Below are 17,981 nucleotides of genomic sequence, written 5' to 3' on the forward strand. Positions count from 1 at the left end.
GACACCTAATATATACATTAAAGTGTCCTGGTAACATTTAAAATTCTGCTTAACTGGTTTCTCATCTATTACTCAGGCAAGGAAACTGAGTATATACAGGGCACATGTTCTACTATTTACATTTATTTTTAGATATTTAAAGGAAACTATCTCCTCCCCCACTAGTAGTAAGTGGACATGTAAAAATTAAAGTTTGTGGTTTTGTGCAAAGATAAAATTTAATCAGAGTTTATTCACTCGAAGGCTCTTAAGTTACTTACATAATAAATATAAGTTAAATTATGTCCGTTTTTTTTTTCAGTATGTACTGCTCGTAAAGTATTAAGTATAATCATCATGATATATTTTTTCTATTTATCTACTCAAAAAGTGCAAAGGGATTAATATTTATTTCTTTAAAAATCACTAAAAATACTGAGCACAAATGTTCTAGAAAACATTTCCTTATTTACTTATTTTTCACTTAAAGTAAAGCAGAATCATAGTTACAGAAATTTAAATAAGCACTTAAAAAGTCTGGTGTCCCAGTATTACCTGTTGTTCCCAAGTAGCTGGGGTAATCTGAGGATTATATCTCATTTACCCTCAGAGTCGGGCTGCTCATGGAAGCAAGGAATTACACAATTAAATTCAACTTTCTCTAGAAAATCTGCCTGACAAATCAAAGTTTTAAAAAGTATAACCTGCTGTTTTGCTTTGGTTCAAGATGTCTGGTCCAAGAACGTCCAAGCATTTAATCCAGACTCAGTTTAACCTCATTTAAGAACTAGAAGGTAATTTTTTTAAAAAGGGAGTGAGGAAAAAAATTCTAGAATAGTGATTTCCCCTTCGTGAATTATTGCAATTCACCAAAATATGCATTTTTTAAGGAACGAAAACCTGACTCAGAATATATTTCTTCGAGCGGAGCAGCCTTTGGCCCCAAAGAGTCCAGCAAGTCGAGCGGCAGGTCGTTCTCGGAGCAGGCGGGAGAGCTGAGGGTTTCCGCGGGCTCACACTCGCCCTCCTCCGCGTAGACGTGAGGCGGGTAGCCAGGGTCTCCCTCGGGGAGGTCAGCGCCGCAGAGCTGCTGGAAGGGAGCCGGGGGGAGAAGGTAAGTGCCATGGCAGGCAGGGCCTGGTCCCCACTGTCGCAGCGTTTCTACACACTCAGAAAAGGCAGCCAAGCTGTGGGGGAGACACCGTCACACTTTCCTGCTGATTTCTGGGAGGGAACCGTGATGATGACGGTGGCACCGTCCCAGGTAGGATGACAGGACTCTCTGAAGAAGACCACACACCCAGTCCTGCCCTCCTGCGGACTCAGCACTGAGGGTGAACCCCTCCACCACCTGGGCCCTGAGACCTCCCCTCCCAGCCCTTGCACATGCTGTCACTTTCCTGAATGACTGTTCCCACCTGCCACCTCCACTCAGGAAACGCCACGTCATCCTTCAGAGCCCAAGTCAACTCTCTGTGAAGCCTTTCTGGCTTTTTCTGGTCTGAGTGACCAATACATGTTTGTTAGGTGGATGGATGGATGGATGAAGGATGGATGGATGGATGAGAGAGAGATGGATGGATGGGTGGGTGGGTGGGTGGATGGATGGTTAGAGAGAGGGATGGATGGATGGATGGATGGATGGATGGATGGATGGATGGAGAGAGAGATGGATAGATGGGTGGGTGGGTGGATGGATGGACGGATAGAGAGAGGGATGGATGGATGGATGGATGAGCTTAAAAGTCTTTCACCTACTCACCTTCAAACACCTCTAGAAGGAGTTGATGGAAATCTGAGCAGTTTCCTAGACTGAGGTGGGAATGGGTTTACAAGACTATTCTAAGCTGTCACTGGCTAATGGTGGTTCCCAAGAGAATGAACTCATCTAGGGCTTGAAGACATCCAGAATCAGAGGGCTCAGAGCCCGAGGAGGCGGGAGGGAGGGGGAAGACCCCCATGTCCCCAGGCTCTCAGCTGTGCCCTCCCCTTGACCCTGGCAGCCGCTGTCCCCACCTCGCTCTGGCTCACGGGAGCCCTCGAGGCTCTCCATTTAGTGGGAACGCCGCCTCCAAGCCCTGTGTCTGCTGGTGCCTCAGACTTGGTGCCCACAGTTACACGTGGGAACCCTCATCCCGACATCTGCTCACGGCCTGGGGCCACACGTGCAGGGACTGTGGTCATTGTGTGGCCATATGCCTCGGGGCACGAGTCGGAGAGGAAAGTCAGGCAACAGGTGAATCCAGGAGCCATGGATGGGTGTCACCAGTCCTGTCACGTCCCCTCAGTGCAGCTGAGTAGAAAATTAATGATGGGCCTGGTGAGCACAGAGCAAAGCAGAATCTGCAGAGGGGTCTGTGTTCAAAGCTCCTGAGGCCCACAATAGAGCGGCAGCACCGCACCTGATTCAGCAGTTTTAGAGGCCCCATAAGATCAATAATTCATCATAAACCCCCAGCTAAGTTAGAAGGCTCACAAGGGAAAGAACAGGGCCTTCTAATCAGCTTTTCTCCTCCTCTCCCACCGCCCAGCACAGCTCCAAGTTCACACTAATCACGGCTCCCTGCCTGCCGGGGGGATGGCGAGGATGGTCCTCAGAGGGAAAGCGGCCCCCTCCAGACCAGCTGGGCAGGGGCCTGGTCCCCATCCGCTCCATCCACTCGGCACAGCTGAGGATGAGACAGATGCACAGATGCGAACACACACAGGTAAGCCAGATGCCACGCGATGAGGAACCAGGGACTCGAGACCCCTCCTGTCTGGTTCTCACTTCCCGCGGCCCCATCTTCGTCCCCTCTAACAGCCAGAGGAAGGGGCCCCCAGGCACGTCTCACAAAACAGGGCCCCAGGAGGCTCCAGTGAGCAAGGAGACCCAATGATGCAGGATCTGTAGAGTTGGGGGCAGGGAATCAATGCCTTGGAACAAGTTCCCTGTGTGATTCTGGGGTCCCCACCTGCCCAGACCTTGAAGCCCAATTGCCTGTGTTTGAACCCCAATTTTACCACTTTCCACGGCCCTGGCCTTGAATAAGGTACCTAATTTCTTTGTCCCTGAGTTTCCTCATTTTATAATAAGGACAATAATAGAGCCTGCCCTAGTGGGCTGATGTGAGAACTGAGTTAACACCTTTTGTTTCCTTAGGACAGAGCCTGATAAGCAGTGATTATCATCCATGAGTTTGTCAAGTGAAGTAGCTCTTGGCAGACGATGCCCACCAAGCACTGATCTATCCCTTTGCTCCTTTTACTTCACAGGTCTGAGCCCTGACTTTCCTGCAACGTACGGGGCTCCTTAGGGTCAGAAGCAGCACGTGCGGCCTCCGTGAGCGTCCCTCCCCACGTGGAGTGGGGGCAGGTGCACACAGAGCGTGTCTCTCCACGGCGCCTGCTCCAGCCCCTTCCCTTTAAACGACCCATGCGTTTGCCCCAACGCCCAACTCACCTGTCTAACTTGCCCAAGAACAGAGGTGGCTGGGTTGTGGAACCTTCCAGGAGATACAATGTTACTGTCCAACAATTCCCCCCAGCACAGTCACCCACACCTTTTGTAGTTTCACGGAAAGAGACCATTCCCTGTCTTCTTAGGCTGGGTTCTGCAGAAATGCCCTGGGATGAGGACTCCCGTTAGAACACTCGCTATGGACTGAACTGTGTCCCCCAAACTCCTGTGTTGAAATCCTGACCCCCAATGTGATGACATTTGGAGGTGTGACCTTTGGGTGGTAATTAAGGTTACATGAGGTCATGAGGGTGAGGCCCTCATGATGGGATTAGTGCCCTTATGAGAAGAGACACCAGACAACTTGCTATCTCTCTCCCCCTGCCACATGAGGACACAGCAAGAAAGCGATCATCTCTGAACCAGGAGGACAGCTTTCGCCAGGACCTGATCATATTGGCACCCTGATCTCAGGTCTCCAGCGTCCAAAACTGTAAGAAAAATAGTCTGCTTTTAAGCTGCCCAGTCTGTGGTCTTTTGTTATGCAGCCAAGCTGACAGATACAGTGATTAGGAGGAAGTGTCCCCAGGTCAAGCGTGTGGCCAGGTGGGGAGGCAGAACCCACCCACCATCAAGAGGAGGCCTTCCTACCTGACTCAGCATCTCGGCCATCGCTCGTACCCTCACCTCCAGGGATCCTCTGGGCACCATGGGATCCAGGTGAACCTACAAAGCAATGAGCAGAGTCCTAACAACACCAAGGGTCACCTCACAGCTCCCCCCAAGTCTGTGGCCTCTGCTGGCCAGCAGATGGGGGGCCCCCCCTGGGCGGAGGGCTATCACAGCTCTTCTGAGGGACAGTGGGCCAAGGGCAGTTTGATCAGATGTCACCTACATGTGTGGTGGGAGAGCAGGCAGGCCCTGCTGGTTCTGACCCACAGACCCTCTAACACCCTGGCTTCTAAGGAAGAAGGGAACCCAGCGAGCCTGGCCAGCAGGTCCGGGACCTTCCCACAAACAGGACTTAGCAATGGTTGATTCCTGCTCAGAGCCTCACCCTGTGGCCTGCTCCCCCGACCGCACGGCTCTCCCCCAGGTTCTAATCTCTCCTCCTCCTGCCCCTCGCATGTGCGGTGGTGGGTGTGCGGCCCATCACTCGTTCACCGGGCAAGTGCTCGTGGACCTGGGGCTGGGGGTCCTGGCTGTGCGTGGGCTAGCACAGTGAGGAGATGAACTCAGCGTGTACCACGTGGGCCACCTGGGCGCCCACAGATTCCCCAACTGCAGCGTGTAAGTCAGGCCCACACGGGGCGAGGCGAGGCAGCCTTCCTCTCGGGCTCACGCAGGTGCGGGGCCAGCATCCAAGGTGAGAGAAACACAGTGATGAGCGTGGAAAGTGTAAGAGAGACCTCACCCAGCCTGCGCCCTGGTCCTCTTGGAAGAGGAGGACCAGGAGACGGGAGCAGAGGGGCCACGGAGGAGGGAGGGCCAGCAAAGGCCGGAGGCTGGAGCAAGCCCAGAACTGCGTGCAGGCGGGGGACGGCGCTGGGAGAGGCCAGATGACAGAGGCCCCCACATGGCCTTGGGCCTCTGGGCTGCAGACTGTCCCAGGCCAATGGCCAGCCATCGGGAAGGTTTACACTGGGAAGCCACATGATACGATTGTGTTTCTAAAACATTGATGGCTACGGCTGAAGTGACTTCTGATCTCCCCTAGGTTTAGGGCTACTTAGTGCACTCTAGAAGATACATGTAAAAAAACTGTAAAGTGTGGAATAATTTTACATGTCCATGAGGAGACACACACACACACACACACACACACACACACACCCCTATCCATACACATATCTATCTATATATTAAATGCACCACATCCCACCTTTGTGAATTGAAGTAAACACACTTAGCTACAGAGAGAGCAAGGGGTGACCCCTACAAACAGCCCTGGGGACCTGCTGCCCAGAGATGCTGTGCCCTCAGTCGGCCGCCCTCCAGCTCCTGTGGGCCTCTCAGGGGACCACCTTGAAGACGCAGGCCCTTCCTCCAATGTGCTCACTGGGCAGACACTGTGGTCCTTCCCGGGCAGCGGAAGAGTCTGTGCCAGTCTCCAGGGAACTCAGGGTCTATTTTGTCTTGAGCCAACTTTAGGTCCTACCGCACCTGCATGTGGCTGCATTTTGCCCCGTGTTCCTCCTTGGTGGCCGAGAGCACCACTTCCCCAGCCTCTCTCCACTGAGGCCCTGGCTTCAGATGTTTCCCTAGGACCTACAACTCTTCAAAGATACTTCAGCAAGACTATTTAAATTTCATTTTTATTATGTGAAGATTATTTTAATAGTAATATTTAATGTTATTTTACTAATATAATGGATAAGGGTTTATATCTTTTTAACTGAGTCCTCCTAACATGTTAATAAAAGCAAAACTTTATAATTTGCTTTTATGAAACTTGAATGAAGCCTTTTGTCTTGTTTGCTGAATCAAAGAGAACCTGATATAATACACTGAGCTTCCTAAAAAATATTTAAAACTGCTTATTGACATAAGTTGAAATTTCTTGATACTTTAAGAACCAATTTCAACAATGTGAGGCAATGAATCAGGTGCTAAGGTACAATTTTGCAAACTTCCTCCACAACATCCAACTTCTTTTTTGTTGTTGTTTTCAGCAAATCACTATTTTTATTTGTTGCTTTGGTGATAGGTGTGTGTTATAAACGCCAATGTACTTCGAAATTGATACTAATAAAAAACAACTTTTCTATTTTATTTATAATGGCTTCTTTGTAAGATCTCATTTATAAAGAAGGATTATGCTGCTGGTAAGGTTTAGGGAAAAAATGGACTAGACGGCCTCTGTGGCCCCCTTAGCTCAAAACTTCTATAGATCCGTAAAGAATTAAAGCAAAAGAATATTCAGCCCTTCACCCAGTTCTTAGCTTCTCAGCAGCAAAAGAAATTTGCCAGGAAGTGAAAAACTCTGTTGCTTTCAAGCCTAGATGTAGGTACTTGGTTTACTTCTCATCTGTTTCCCACATTCACTTCTTTCAGCTTATTTGGATGCTGCTTGGGTATAGTTTTCATCACCTCCTCCCTTCCCAGTTTCCCATTTTCAGGGCTTCCCACAGCTATCAAGACAGTAAGGTAACTCTTTTCATGGTAACATCTTCACCTGTACTTACAGAAGTAGAGTATTTGTTTCTCACACTTCTTGGCTCAAAAGACACATCACGACCCTTAAATTAAAAAAAGAAAAGAAAAGAAAAATTAACTAATTAAAGTAAAACGAATGAAGTGTTTATTGGCTTCATATAAATCACCCAAGGATGCACACACATAACTAGAAATTCTTATACTCACATAGCCTTTTGTTTCTGCACTAAAGGTATCGCAGTTCTCATGACAGCCGTGTAGGTATTCACAGCAGCAATCCATGGGTGAGTTTTATAGTTGCTTTGTGGGGATGGAGCATGAGAACATAAGGCTTTCCAGCCCCACCTCGGGTCCACAAAATCCCCGTAAGACTCACTTCATGCCATGAGCATGGCCTCAACGTCTGTGAATGAGGCACATCCAACCCCTAAGATCCAGCACTGGCTACAGCATTTGCAAAACCCAGCACAAGATGAAAGTGTGAGCCCCCTTGTCCAGACACGAGGAATTTCAAGATGGCAACAGAGAGCATTAACCAAGCACAGGCCCCTGTGGGACAGACCAGGCTCCGTGCCTATGAAGCTGGCCCTTCCAGGACCAGAGGGACACACCTACCAATGCACAAGCCCGTTCAAGGATGCGTGGCGTCATGTGTGTGCGAAAAAGAAGAGCACATTTTTACTCTTGGCTCAAACTCAGAAAAGGTAATGGATGACAGAGATCTTAGATTCGTTTTTAGAAGCTTTGCATCATAAAAACCTGTGGCTCTTTGGACCTTCAGAACCTCGTTTAGTTCTTGTCCGTAAAGTAAACCTTTTGTTAAAATAACAGCTAGTTACACTAGTAAAGTCCAAATAGGGTCTGTGTTTGAGGCCTGTGTCCATAGCGTTGCACCAAAGTCAGCTTTCTGGTTGTGATAACATACTGTGGTTACACACAATATTATCCTTGGGGGAAGCAGTGTGAAAGGCACACAGAAACTCCCTGAACTATTTTTATAACTTCCTGTCCATAGTTCTAGAATTCGTACATGAAATATGCAAATGGGAGTCGGGGCTCAATTTGGCAGGCGGTATGGAGTCACTGGGCTGGAATTTGGTCAGGGCCAAGGCCATTGCTCTTGATCTTATAGATGACCTCTTGTGCCCTGAGATGCACACAGGGAAATGTGCTTATTTGTGGTTGTTCTAAGAAGTTCATATTTGACCAGCACTATCAAATAACAAACACAATAACTAGTTAAACAGATGAGAAAGTTTTCACTGACTATGTGTTTGCTCTACCCATATCACAGAATCTTCTAGAAGGCCGCCTCTCCAGGGAACCACCTGTCACTCACCAGTGAAGTTCCGGCAGTGGGGAGTGAACTTGTGGAATTCACTGGAGTTCCCAGGACAAAGCGTACTTGGTCTGATGCACTCAACGGAGACTGCAGCATTTCGTTTCTCTCCTGGGGGAAAATGCTGGTTTACTCCAAAGGAAACACATTTCCCTCCAGCTGAAAACAAAGAAGGTACACCTTTCCCTGCCCAGATACTCACATGCAAATAAAGATTAACATCACGATGAAGGGGAGGGAAAGTGGGGATAGAAAAGGAAAGGTGAGGAGAAGCCAGGAAAAAAAAAGACTATAATAAAGTGAAACTGTGTGACCCAACATGACTTGAAGATGTAGAGCCTCACATTCTATCAGTGATGCTACAGACACCTGACAATTGACTATGTCCACAGACAAGATCCAGAAGCTGACAAGACCAATGAGATTGTTTAGCTTTAGGGATGGGATTGTGGACAATTTCTGCTTTGGGTTTCTATTATTTTAATATAAGCCCTTCGATCACAAAATAAAATTTCAAAAAAAATTAAGCAGGCAATGGCTCTCAGCAACAGTTTTAAGACAGCCCCTGCCTTGTCACAGATTTTAAAATATTGGGTTACCTGATAAATCATAGGTGACATCCTCACTTAGGGAAGGTGTGTGAATGAAGGTTGACTTAGCCAACGCAGGTGCACTTAGTATTTGCAGGACATCATAAAGAGAACCCAGAGACACCCCCAAGAAATAGATACCGCGGGCCTTGGCGTCCTCCCCTGGAGATGGGGGAGCAAGATACCCTCCTGCACTGGTCTGGTGAAAGTGCAGTAGCAGTACGCTTGCGACGCAAAGCCCAGGGCATGGTCGGTGCATCAGAGCTCTTACTGTGCTTACCAGGAGCAGTGCTCTGGCCTCCGGAAGCTCACAGACCAGTTAAGGGAAGACAGGCCCCCGCCACCCCTGCCGGAGTCTCTGTGCTCCCTTCCCCTGGGAGGGTGGGTTGGTGGGACAGAAGCCCTCTGGACCCGGCCCTGCTCACCCCAGCCAGGCACCTGCCCAATAAATGAGGCAGCCCTGGGTCAGCTCGACATTTCCAAAATGGGATCATCGTCCGCTTAGGGAAGCGAAGGTTTAGCTGGTTTCGGAACAGGGTTTAAATGACATTGAATTGCTTGGCGAGAAAATTAGTCCCTTCCTAATTCCTCTTCCTTACTCCTAGCAAGGACATCAAGGAGAACGTCCCCGTCGCGTGCCTGCCTGGCTTGGCTCTCTCTCTCTCCACATCTTCTACCTGGTATTGCTGGGGTCTATTTCTATTGTGTCTGTGTTCCACCTACCTGCTCTTTATTCAAGTAAAACTAGCTTTTCATTTACAGTTGAAATATAAAATTTCCTATTTAAAGAAGTGTACTTCATTTGGACACAAATCCATGCAAAGTAAAAAAGATTTTGATACACCAGTGCAAGTGGCATATGGGTGCGGCAAAAAGGCGTAAAGGCAGCACTGGACAGACTAGAATGGGGACCCTGAGTCATCTGACACTTGAGCTGGGAGGTGAAGGCATGGGAGGGTGAGAGGAGTGGCTGGGCCTTCGCTGGTGGGGCCAGGGTGGGGGCAGGTGTGGAGGGCCCTGCAGGGGGTCATCCCAGGACGTGGGTGCGGGGAGCAGCCAGGTTGTCCCCGCCCGGGAGAACCATCAGCAACGCCACCCCTCTGTCTCAACCCAAGCAGCAAATGAGCCACACTCACCTTAGCGCCCAGCTTGGCACCCAGCTTGGCGCCCGCCTTGGCTGTGTTGATGGATAGGGCTGACATCCGATCCCTGACGTCTGACCTTCCCTGTGGGACACAGGGAAAGAAATACGACAGGGGCTGAAATTACAGATGGCAGTAACAGACACAGAGAGCAGGGAGTAACATCTCCCCCAAACGCGCTGTTCTGTGTCATTGCAGAAAGCATCCAGGCTCTGGAAAATGCACCTGCCCTGCAGAGCAAGAGCACATACGCAGGGAGGGAGGCTTTTGTAATTGCTGCTCAGGAAGTGGCGTTTCACGTAAAGTGATGGAAAAAAGAAAAACCAAACAAACAAAAAGCCTTGTTTCCACAGGGGCTCGGCATCTGAAAGCCCGTCCTCATCCTCTTCTAAGGCTCAGATGGTGGCTCCCGGGGTCTGGGTTGGGCCGTGCTGTGTGCAGCCTTATCCATTCCGCACTCAACAAACGTTCCCTGAGGGACTCAGATGTGGATGGGCACTGGATTTCTTTTCTAAGAGCTCACCCGCTTTCCCACTGAGGGGAGGCCCCTGTGCTAGCCTGCAGACCCACTTGATCAGGGGCGTCTGGAAGCAGAATAGGACAAGGCGGGTGGAATCACTGACAGCATCTGGGATGAAGGAGGCTTCCCAAGAGCGCGCGATGTCCTGGGTGTGTGACTGCAGGCTGGTATATTCACGCAAGCTGGGTAACAGAGCAGCATGGACACTTTGGGGTAGCCTTGTTTACCAATGGCTACAAAGACAGAATTGGTAATTACTGTTAATACTACTAGTAGTGGCAGCCACTGTTCACTGTGTGCCAGTAATTACTAATTTACATGTGCTATCTGATTAAATTGTCCAATAAACCTGAGAGAAAGAGAACATTATCGATCTCACTTTACGTATGAAAGCCGAGGATCGGTCAGATTACGTGTTTGATAAGACACGGTTTGGGAGCCTAAATCCAGGTCTGTTGGAGCCCAGTTCTCAGAGCCCTGTAGATACTGTGGCAGAAACGGGGCTGTGTCCTGCGCTGTGAGTAGCAGACAAGAAGAAGGACATCTTCTCGGGACACAGGACCCTTGTCCTGGGTGGGGCACTCTTGTGTCTCGGACAGCTGGCCCTTGGTCAGTGCCACCAGACCCCCTGCAACCTACCCGGCCTAGCCCCACAATGACCAAGCTTCCCTTCCACACACTCTGTTTCTTTTTGGCCACCACGTAGCCGCTGGCCAACAAGCCCGGGCATCCCCAGCACCTCTCCCACCTTGGCTGTGCCTGCCGCCAGTGCCTGGGGAGACGCCCTCCCCACCGGTCTCCTTAAGCTGGGCAGCCTCAGCTCCTCCCACCAAGCAGGAGACTACGCACAGCCCCTGGGCTCAGGAGCTATTTGCATTTTCCTGGAGGGTTGAGCATCAGAGAGGAGTAGGATTGCCTAAGGCAGGGGCTTCTATCTGTTCCACCAAGCACTGTTGTCTGTCAGGATGGTTTCCTTCTTAAAATGACACAAACGAATCAGAACAGGTAACTGCTATTCTCAGAGCTGGGGGCGGGGGGCGGGCAGGGTTCCTTCTGAGGATCCCACTATCTAGGTAGCTGGGGCCATGCCTCTGCTGCCCGTCCGCACACCAGGAAGGGCTGGACGCAGGCCTGCACAGACATGGACTCACAGGCATGTGCGTCCTCAACATGGCCCGAGGCTCTCACTCCCCTTCCTTTGTGCCAACAGAGGAGAGAAAATGTGGGAAGAATCCCAGGACTCTTGGTCAACCACCAGCTTCTCCAACCACCAGTCATCTCTTAGAATATCTCCCTATTTATCCGAGCCAGGAACCGAAGTTAATTGGACCCTCTTTTCCCAAAAGCATCACTTGATGGAACAAGTCTCTTCCTTCCAGGAGGAAACCGAGGGTGGAGGTCTCAGACAACAGCAGATGGGGCGACGGAACCTTCTGCGTGAAAGATGGTGTTCCCTTCTGGCGTTTCTTGGCTTTCGCCTTTCAGATCAACCAGCCTTAGTTCCGAGTGAAGCAAAGACAGACAGGCACCCTCACAGCACTTGCATCTCACGGCCTGGCTGGCTACGAGGGCAACAGAGCCAAGGCAGGCCCAGGACCAGAAGCAGCAGGTGTGGACAACCAGCTGGGGATTCCACCTTGTGTTGGGGGCGCATGAAGTGCTTTCGCAGGCTTCGTCTTCCCTGACCCACAACCGACGCGGGAGGCTGGTTTCATCCTCCCTGGCTCACAGCTGTGGATGCACGTAAATGACTCGTCCAACGTGACCAAGGCCCAGGGCCGTCCCTGAAGGGCCAGTGGGCTCTCGGCTCTGCCTCTAAGGCGAGGCTGGACAAGCAGGTTCTGCCTTATTCACCCGACACCACGGCCAAGCCAGCTTGGGCTCATCTAATTAGGGAGCATAACACGTTTTTCACGCAGAGAAACTCAACCTGGCAAAAGTCATTTTTCCTAAGCAAGGTCTCTCAGCCTCGGCACTGCTGACACTCGGGCCAGTGGCTTCTGTGATGTGGGCACTATCCTGTGCACGGCAGGATGTTCAGCAGCGTCCCCGGTTATACCCGTCAGACGCCAAAAGTATCACCCTCCACTGCACACCCAACTGAGTTCTGACCACCAAAATGCCTCCAATCTGCCAAGTGTCCCCTGGGGTGGGAATGGGGGGCAAAATCGCCCCAAGTTGAGACCCGGTGCCCTAAACCAATGACTTTAGTGGGGCTGGACAATTTTCACACTTGCTACTCAGATATGGGTGAGATGGTGAAGTGAGAGGGGCGGTGAGTGAGGACAGTATAGCTGTGCCTACTCGCATCATGGGGAAAAGCAAGCACCGAGCTCCACTACCTGGATGGGGGCGGCTCCACTCTCGTCGTTCCACGCAATCAGGGTCTGGATGCCTTCATCACCTGGGATAGAGCATCCCTGCCTGTCGGCTTCAGCTACAGAAGAGCATCTCAGCAGGAAAAGCAGAGCGGCTGTGATGAGACAAAGGCAGGAACGAGATGCACAAGCTCATCTAGATCAGGGGTTCCAACAAGATCCTGTGCTGCTAACTTGTCACTCGGCCGTGAAGGGTGCTTTCACCATCTTTGTGGGTACAGCACTTAGCACAGCTGACGGCACAAGTAGGTGCGAGATAACCATTTGTTGAACTGATTGGTTAATACCATGTGACACATAACATTCTGTTGTTTCCTTGAAAATCGAGCTTCTTTGTCAGCCTTTGCCAAGCCTGGGAACTTAGGCTCCCGCCCTCTGCTATTAAAACCATAGCGTCACCCTTAGAGAGCATCCGTCTACAGATTCCACTGCTGTAAGTTGCTGCATACCGAGCAGGAGCTGCCTTTGCCAGGCAGGCAGCATGTCTGACCAGGGTGGCAACCTCTGATCTGAGTCTAGGGGTCATTCTGAAAGGCATCCTGCTGACCTCGGCCATCATCTGCTCCCCACCCCCGAGGACTCCATCCCCCTGGCCCACAGCCTGGGGAGAGGAGCCGCATCCCCAGACAGCTCCTGCATCTGCTGACCTGCCAGAGCTATGAATGCTGCACAGAGAGGGCCCAGGATCCCCTGGAGGAGCCTGGCTCCCGAGACAGAGGGCTCTGCACACGTGAATCCATCAGGACAGGAACAGACCCTCACGTGGACTGTCTGCTTCTGGGAGAGTCCCTGTCTGTCTCCAATGAAAAGCGGCACGGAGTAGTAACCACGTGGGAGGCTTCTCAGCATTAGAAGTTCCACTGAGCGACCTGCAGAGGGAGAGAGACCTTAGCTGCTTTGACTTGTTCATTTCTTCAGGTGCTTGGTGGGTGTTTACTTACGAAGTGCCTCCCATGCGCCGAGGCCCTGTGCAAAGTTAGAGAGAAGAACCACCAGAACCACCCTCTCTCGGACACCAGCTGCAAGCACAGGGGTTCCCGGGACCACCCTCGGGTTGATAACTCTCCAGAAGGACTCGCGACTCACTGAAAACTGTATGCTCATGGTTATGGTTTATCACACCGAAAGGATACAGATTCAAATTGGTCGAGGGAAGAAGCACGTGGGGCAGAGTTTAGAAAAGTACCAAATGCAGAATCTCCAGTTCTGCCCATAGAGTCAGGATCATGTTACCTCCCGGCATCCAGAGTGACAAGATGTGTGGAACACTGCCAACCAGGGAAGCTCACCGAGCCCTGCGTCCAAGGTCTTTGTCAGAACTTGGTCTTGTAAAACTGGTTGGCTGTCCACGTGGCTGATTAACTGATACTCACATGCTTACGCGACCCAAAGGCCACACCCTAAATCACACTGTTCCTATAGATGGACAGAAGATCCCTGCCCCTAGGTAAACGGAGACTCTCTTACCAGGCAGGGCATTCCAAGGGCTTGGAGATCGCCTCCTGGAGGCCCAGGCAAAGGCCAGACCTCTTGTGAGGTAAGTTTCCATGCTTTACCGCATGCTCGGGGTCTGGGAACTGTAAACATGACTCACAGTTTCAGCTAAAGGACAGGTTACATCCTTGACACCAGTTAATAGAAGCACGGAGGAGAAGGTTGACTCTGGATGCCAGTGGTTCCTCCTGGTAACAGCACCCTAATTTTCCTTTGGCAGAGCCCACACTTCCTGAACTCTCAGCCCATGTGGATCAGGAAAGGCCAAGCCCAGATCCCAGCCAGGTCCAGGGTTCAGAACCAGCCCATCAGCACATCTGCCCTCCCAACCCCCACCCACAATGTCAAGCAGGGCAGGTGACTCAAGCCTTGCAGTGATATACACCTTCTTGCCAGGTGCCAGAATGAGTCCCAGGGACTCCCAGCTGCTACGCTGCTACCTCCAGAGGAGAGCTTGCCTGAAGATGAAGGGACCCAGAGAAAGGCAGAGCCAAGGTCTGGAGCTGCCTCCTCCAGGAAGTCCTCTGAGCCCCCAGCTCTGCTGGGACACAGGCTTACCTGGCCTCTTTCTTGGTTGCCTAAGCTAACACATTCCTCTTTTGCCCAAGTCTGTTTGAGTCAGGTTTCTGTCATTCTCCATCCTTTATCCTCAGCCAATGCGAATACTCACCTCGATTTTCCCCCAGTTTCCACGTGTCTTCTAGGTTTCCCCGACTGTTGTCCAGTTTGAAGGTGAACGGGTCGGAGTAGGGCTCCTGGTCCGCGTCCTCCGCCTCGATGAGGAGGGGAGTGTCTCTTGCGGACGCGCAGACCTCCAGTTTCCGAGACCTCGGGTGCAGGGTGGGCGCGTTGTCATTAATGTCTGACAGGAAGAGCAGCATGGTCCCCGTCCCCGTTCCCGGTGGGACACCTGTGGCGGGGGGTTCCAGGAGGGTTGCTGATTAAATAAAGAGGCTGCTCCATGCACACAGATCTCTGGGACATGAGGGCTTTCAGCCCCTGGGGAGAGAACCACTCCACAGAAACACTGAGGCCGGTTCCCTTTCAAAGTCATAAGCTTTACTACAGGGGCACGATCGGTTTTCCTGCTTTTTTGAACATTCAGAATATCTGGGCAGCATAAGTTAACAAAACACTTGCCCCTTCACATCATGTGTAGAACGAGGTACAACATAGAATTACCCAGTGGATCAAAACATCAGTCATGCACGGTGTGAAGGCAGGAGGCCGGGGGCGGCAGGGGAGGGGTGGGTGTGATGTGGTGGATGAAACGCACGCACCTGGACTAAGTCCATGTTGTGATCCTGCTCGAGACCCTGCACGGGTTCCCCGAGGTGTCACCACCGGGGGACCCCGGGCAACAGGCTCTCGGGATCCCACTGTTATTTCGAAAGCTGCACGTGAGTCTACAACTGTCTCAAAATAAGAACTTAATTTTTTAAAACCATTCCACTGAAAAAAGTGCCATTCGTGAGCCCATCCATAAGAGAATCACAGAGCCGTCCCCACCCAAGACCGACGAGGAGCACAGATTTCACATCTCTCTGACCAACATACTCCTGTTCGTTATGCAAATGGGATATACAACCACACATCCCTGGGAAACTGGGTTTTAATTTACAGATTTTTCTCAAATGCAGTCACGAGAGTCATTTGAAATTTCTTATTCGTTCAGCTTTATGCTTTGGTAGGTTTAGAAATCCAGCCTCGGGAGATTATAGAGAAAAGTGCTAAAACGTGCTCATAAAAATTACCCAGTCCTGGTTTCTGACGAATTCGTCCTGCACAGTCACATTTACCTGAGCGTATAGGCCAGTCCCAGCGCAGGGGAACTGTGCTAGTGTTTATCCCGCGCACTTGGCTTTGACAAAGAGCTAGAGAGTTGTCTTAGGAACAGATGAGAAAGAGGCTGGGATGGTGGCCGCACGCGACTCAGGGCCCTCGCCTCTGAAAGGACGCTGCCCCTCCACGGCAGAAACCCTACTTTGCCATTTCAACAATTATCGTCAAAATAATCACCACAGTGGGTGCACAGTGATAAGAAAAATGTTTATTTTACATTTTCCCCAGGTGTGCTGAAAGATTCTCACTGGCGTTATCTTCCATCAGGAAGCAAGAAAACACCCCCCACCCCCGACAATTCTGGGTCAACACTTACCGTCGTCAATAGCGTGAGCGATGATCACGTAAAAGCTCTCGTTGACGTGAGGGGATTCGCGGTCAATTTGCTTCCTGGTGATGACGGCCCCGGACCTCTCATCCACACTGACCCAGTCTGCCGGGTCATAAGCCAGTGCGTATCTTGCAGAAGAAAACACAGGCAATGTTTAAAATTAAAGAGTTACATCAAGAGAGACAGATCCAAATATATCGCAGCAGACACAATTCCTGTCGTGGATTTGGGACATGGTAAGAACCATTCGTTAGGAGTGTCCATGAACCTGATGAAGGCCCAGGAATCAGAGACCCAACTAGTGTCAAACCGATGTTCACTGAATACGAAGTGTCCTGTCCTTGGTGGGCTGCATGTAACTCTGTCCACCTTAGGGAAAACATTTCGTCCTGGAAAAGGGCCAATCTTCAGTTTACTGCAGGTGCTGCTGGCTTCATGTTAAAACCAGCCTGTCCCCGTTAAGAAGCACAGGACTTTATTACGCCAGAGTCCAAAGGATTCAATGTGGGTAATCAGGTCAGGCAGCATGGTCATCTACATCCTCCCTCACCTGTGCACACCTGCTGCACTGTTACTAGGGGGGCACACCTAGCCTTCCTGAATCCCCTGAGACCTGTCGGAATCAGAAGGCAGCCATGGCAACCAAGCCGGGATGCCAAGCACAGCTACCTGCGGAGGGACCCACAGAAGGAAAGGCCTGTACCCACAGGCAAACACAGAAAAGGTGCTGCCCCCACCCCTCCACAAAGGTCAGAGAAGGGGAGTTTCCCATGCCTTCTCTTCCTCATTGCTTAAAGGCTTTGGAAAAGGTCAGTAACTCTCTCTCTGCGGTATTTGACCGGTCACGGTTTCTAAAGGGACCCACCACACCCTAGGGATGGGAATACAGCCCTGAGTCAGATACAGGCTCTATGCGGGTGTTCCCAAAGCGCGGTCCAGGGAGAAGCAGCACCAGCAGCACCGTGGAACTTGCTAGAAATGCAAATCTCAGTCCCCACGCCAGACCTCCAAATCAGACACCCCGGGGTGAGGCCCCGCAAAGAGCGTGTTAACAGGCCCTCCAGGTGCTTCTGATCCACGCTGTAGTGGGCCCTCTTTAACCCAGCCTGCGCCTGCGTGGACCTGAGGCGGTCTGGAACCTCTGGCTTGCTGCCCAGAATGAGACAACAGCAAAACAAGAGCAAGTGTTGGGGAATTTTTAAGAGTCCGTGGCATTGCTGTGGCCCCCGAGCACATCATCATTTTTTGTAATTTATTTTTTTAATATTTTCTGAAGTTACTACTCCATAGTGAGTTGGAAACTAAAAGAAGCAAAATCTGGTCCTTCTCAGTGGTTAAGTTGAGAAGCATTGCTCTAAGGAATAATTTCAAACTCTAGTGCCCGTGGGGGGGTCCCAAGCAGGTGCCAGAAATGAGTGAAGCTGCTGGGATGGGGACTGGGGTGACCGAGACCCCGTGGGACACAGACCCAGTGATGCCAAATCTCTTCTCCAAGAACATCCAGATAATTCGGGTTGTCAGCATAATCTCTTGATTTTTAAGTGCCGGCAACTTTATTATTTGTTCTTTTTCATTGCAGTAAAATACACATATAAAATTTGTATTTTTGACCTTGACCATTTTAAAATGTGTTTCAGTGGTATAAAATACAGTCACATTGCTGTGCAACCGTCACCACCACCCACTCCCACAGCTGTTTTCATCTTGTAAAACAGAAGCTCTATACCTATTAAATGGTCACTCTCCATTTCCCCTTCCACCAGCCCCGAGA

At 50.7% G+C, this 17,981-nt stretch overlaps 1 protein-coding gene across 1 annotated transcript in view; it reads right to left on the bottom strand.

Annotated features, from left to right (window-relative positions):
- Window positions 1–423: 423 nt before the first annotated feature.
- CDH26 (cadherin 26) overlaps window positions 424–17,981 on the bottom strand; it is a 38,102-nt gene continuing 20,544 nt past the window's right edge. Inside the window, exons 9-17 of the mRNA XM_057702236.1 lie at window positions 16,196–16,338; window positions 14,708–14,947; window positions 13,191–13,412; window positions 12,508–12,638; window positions 9,640–9,729; window positions 7,914–8,024; window positions 6,604–6,657; window positions 4,070–4,144; window positions 424–1,069 (exon numbers count right to left, since the gene is read on the bottom strand). Coding sequence (XP_057558219.1) covers window positions 836–1,069; window positions 4,070–4,144; window positions 6,604–6,657; window positions 7,914–8,024; window positions 9,640–9,729; window positions 12,508–12,638; window positions 13,191–13,412; window positions 14,708–14,947; window positions 16,196–16,338 — 1,300 coding nt within the window. The 3' untranslated portion in view covers window positions 424–835. The remainder of the gene's footprint in view (window positions 1,070–4,069; window positions 4,145–6,603; window positions 6,658–7,913; window positions 8,025–9,639; window positions 9,730–12,507; window positions 12,639–13,190; window positions 13,413–14,707; window positions 14,948–16,195; window positions 16,339–17,981) is intronic.

This window comes from Hippopotamus amphibius, chromosome 12 (genome assembly GCF_030028045.1).
Source record: "Hippopotamus amphibius kiboko isolate mHipAmp2 chromosome 12, mHipAmp2.hap2, whole genome shotgun sequence".
Classification (NCBI taxonomy): Eukaryota; Metazoa; Chordata; class Mammalia; order Artiodactyla; family Hippopotamidae; genus Hippopotamus; species Hippopotamus amphibius.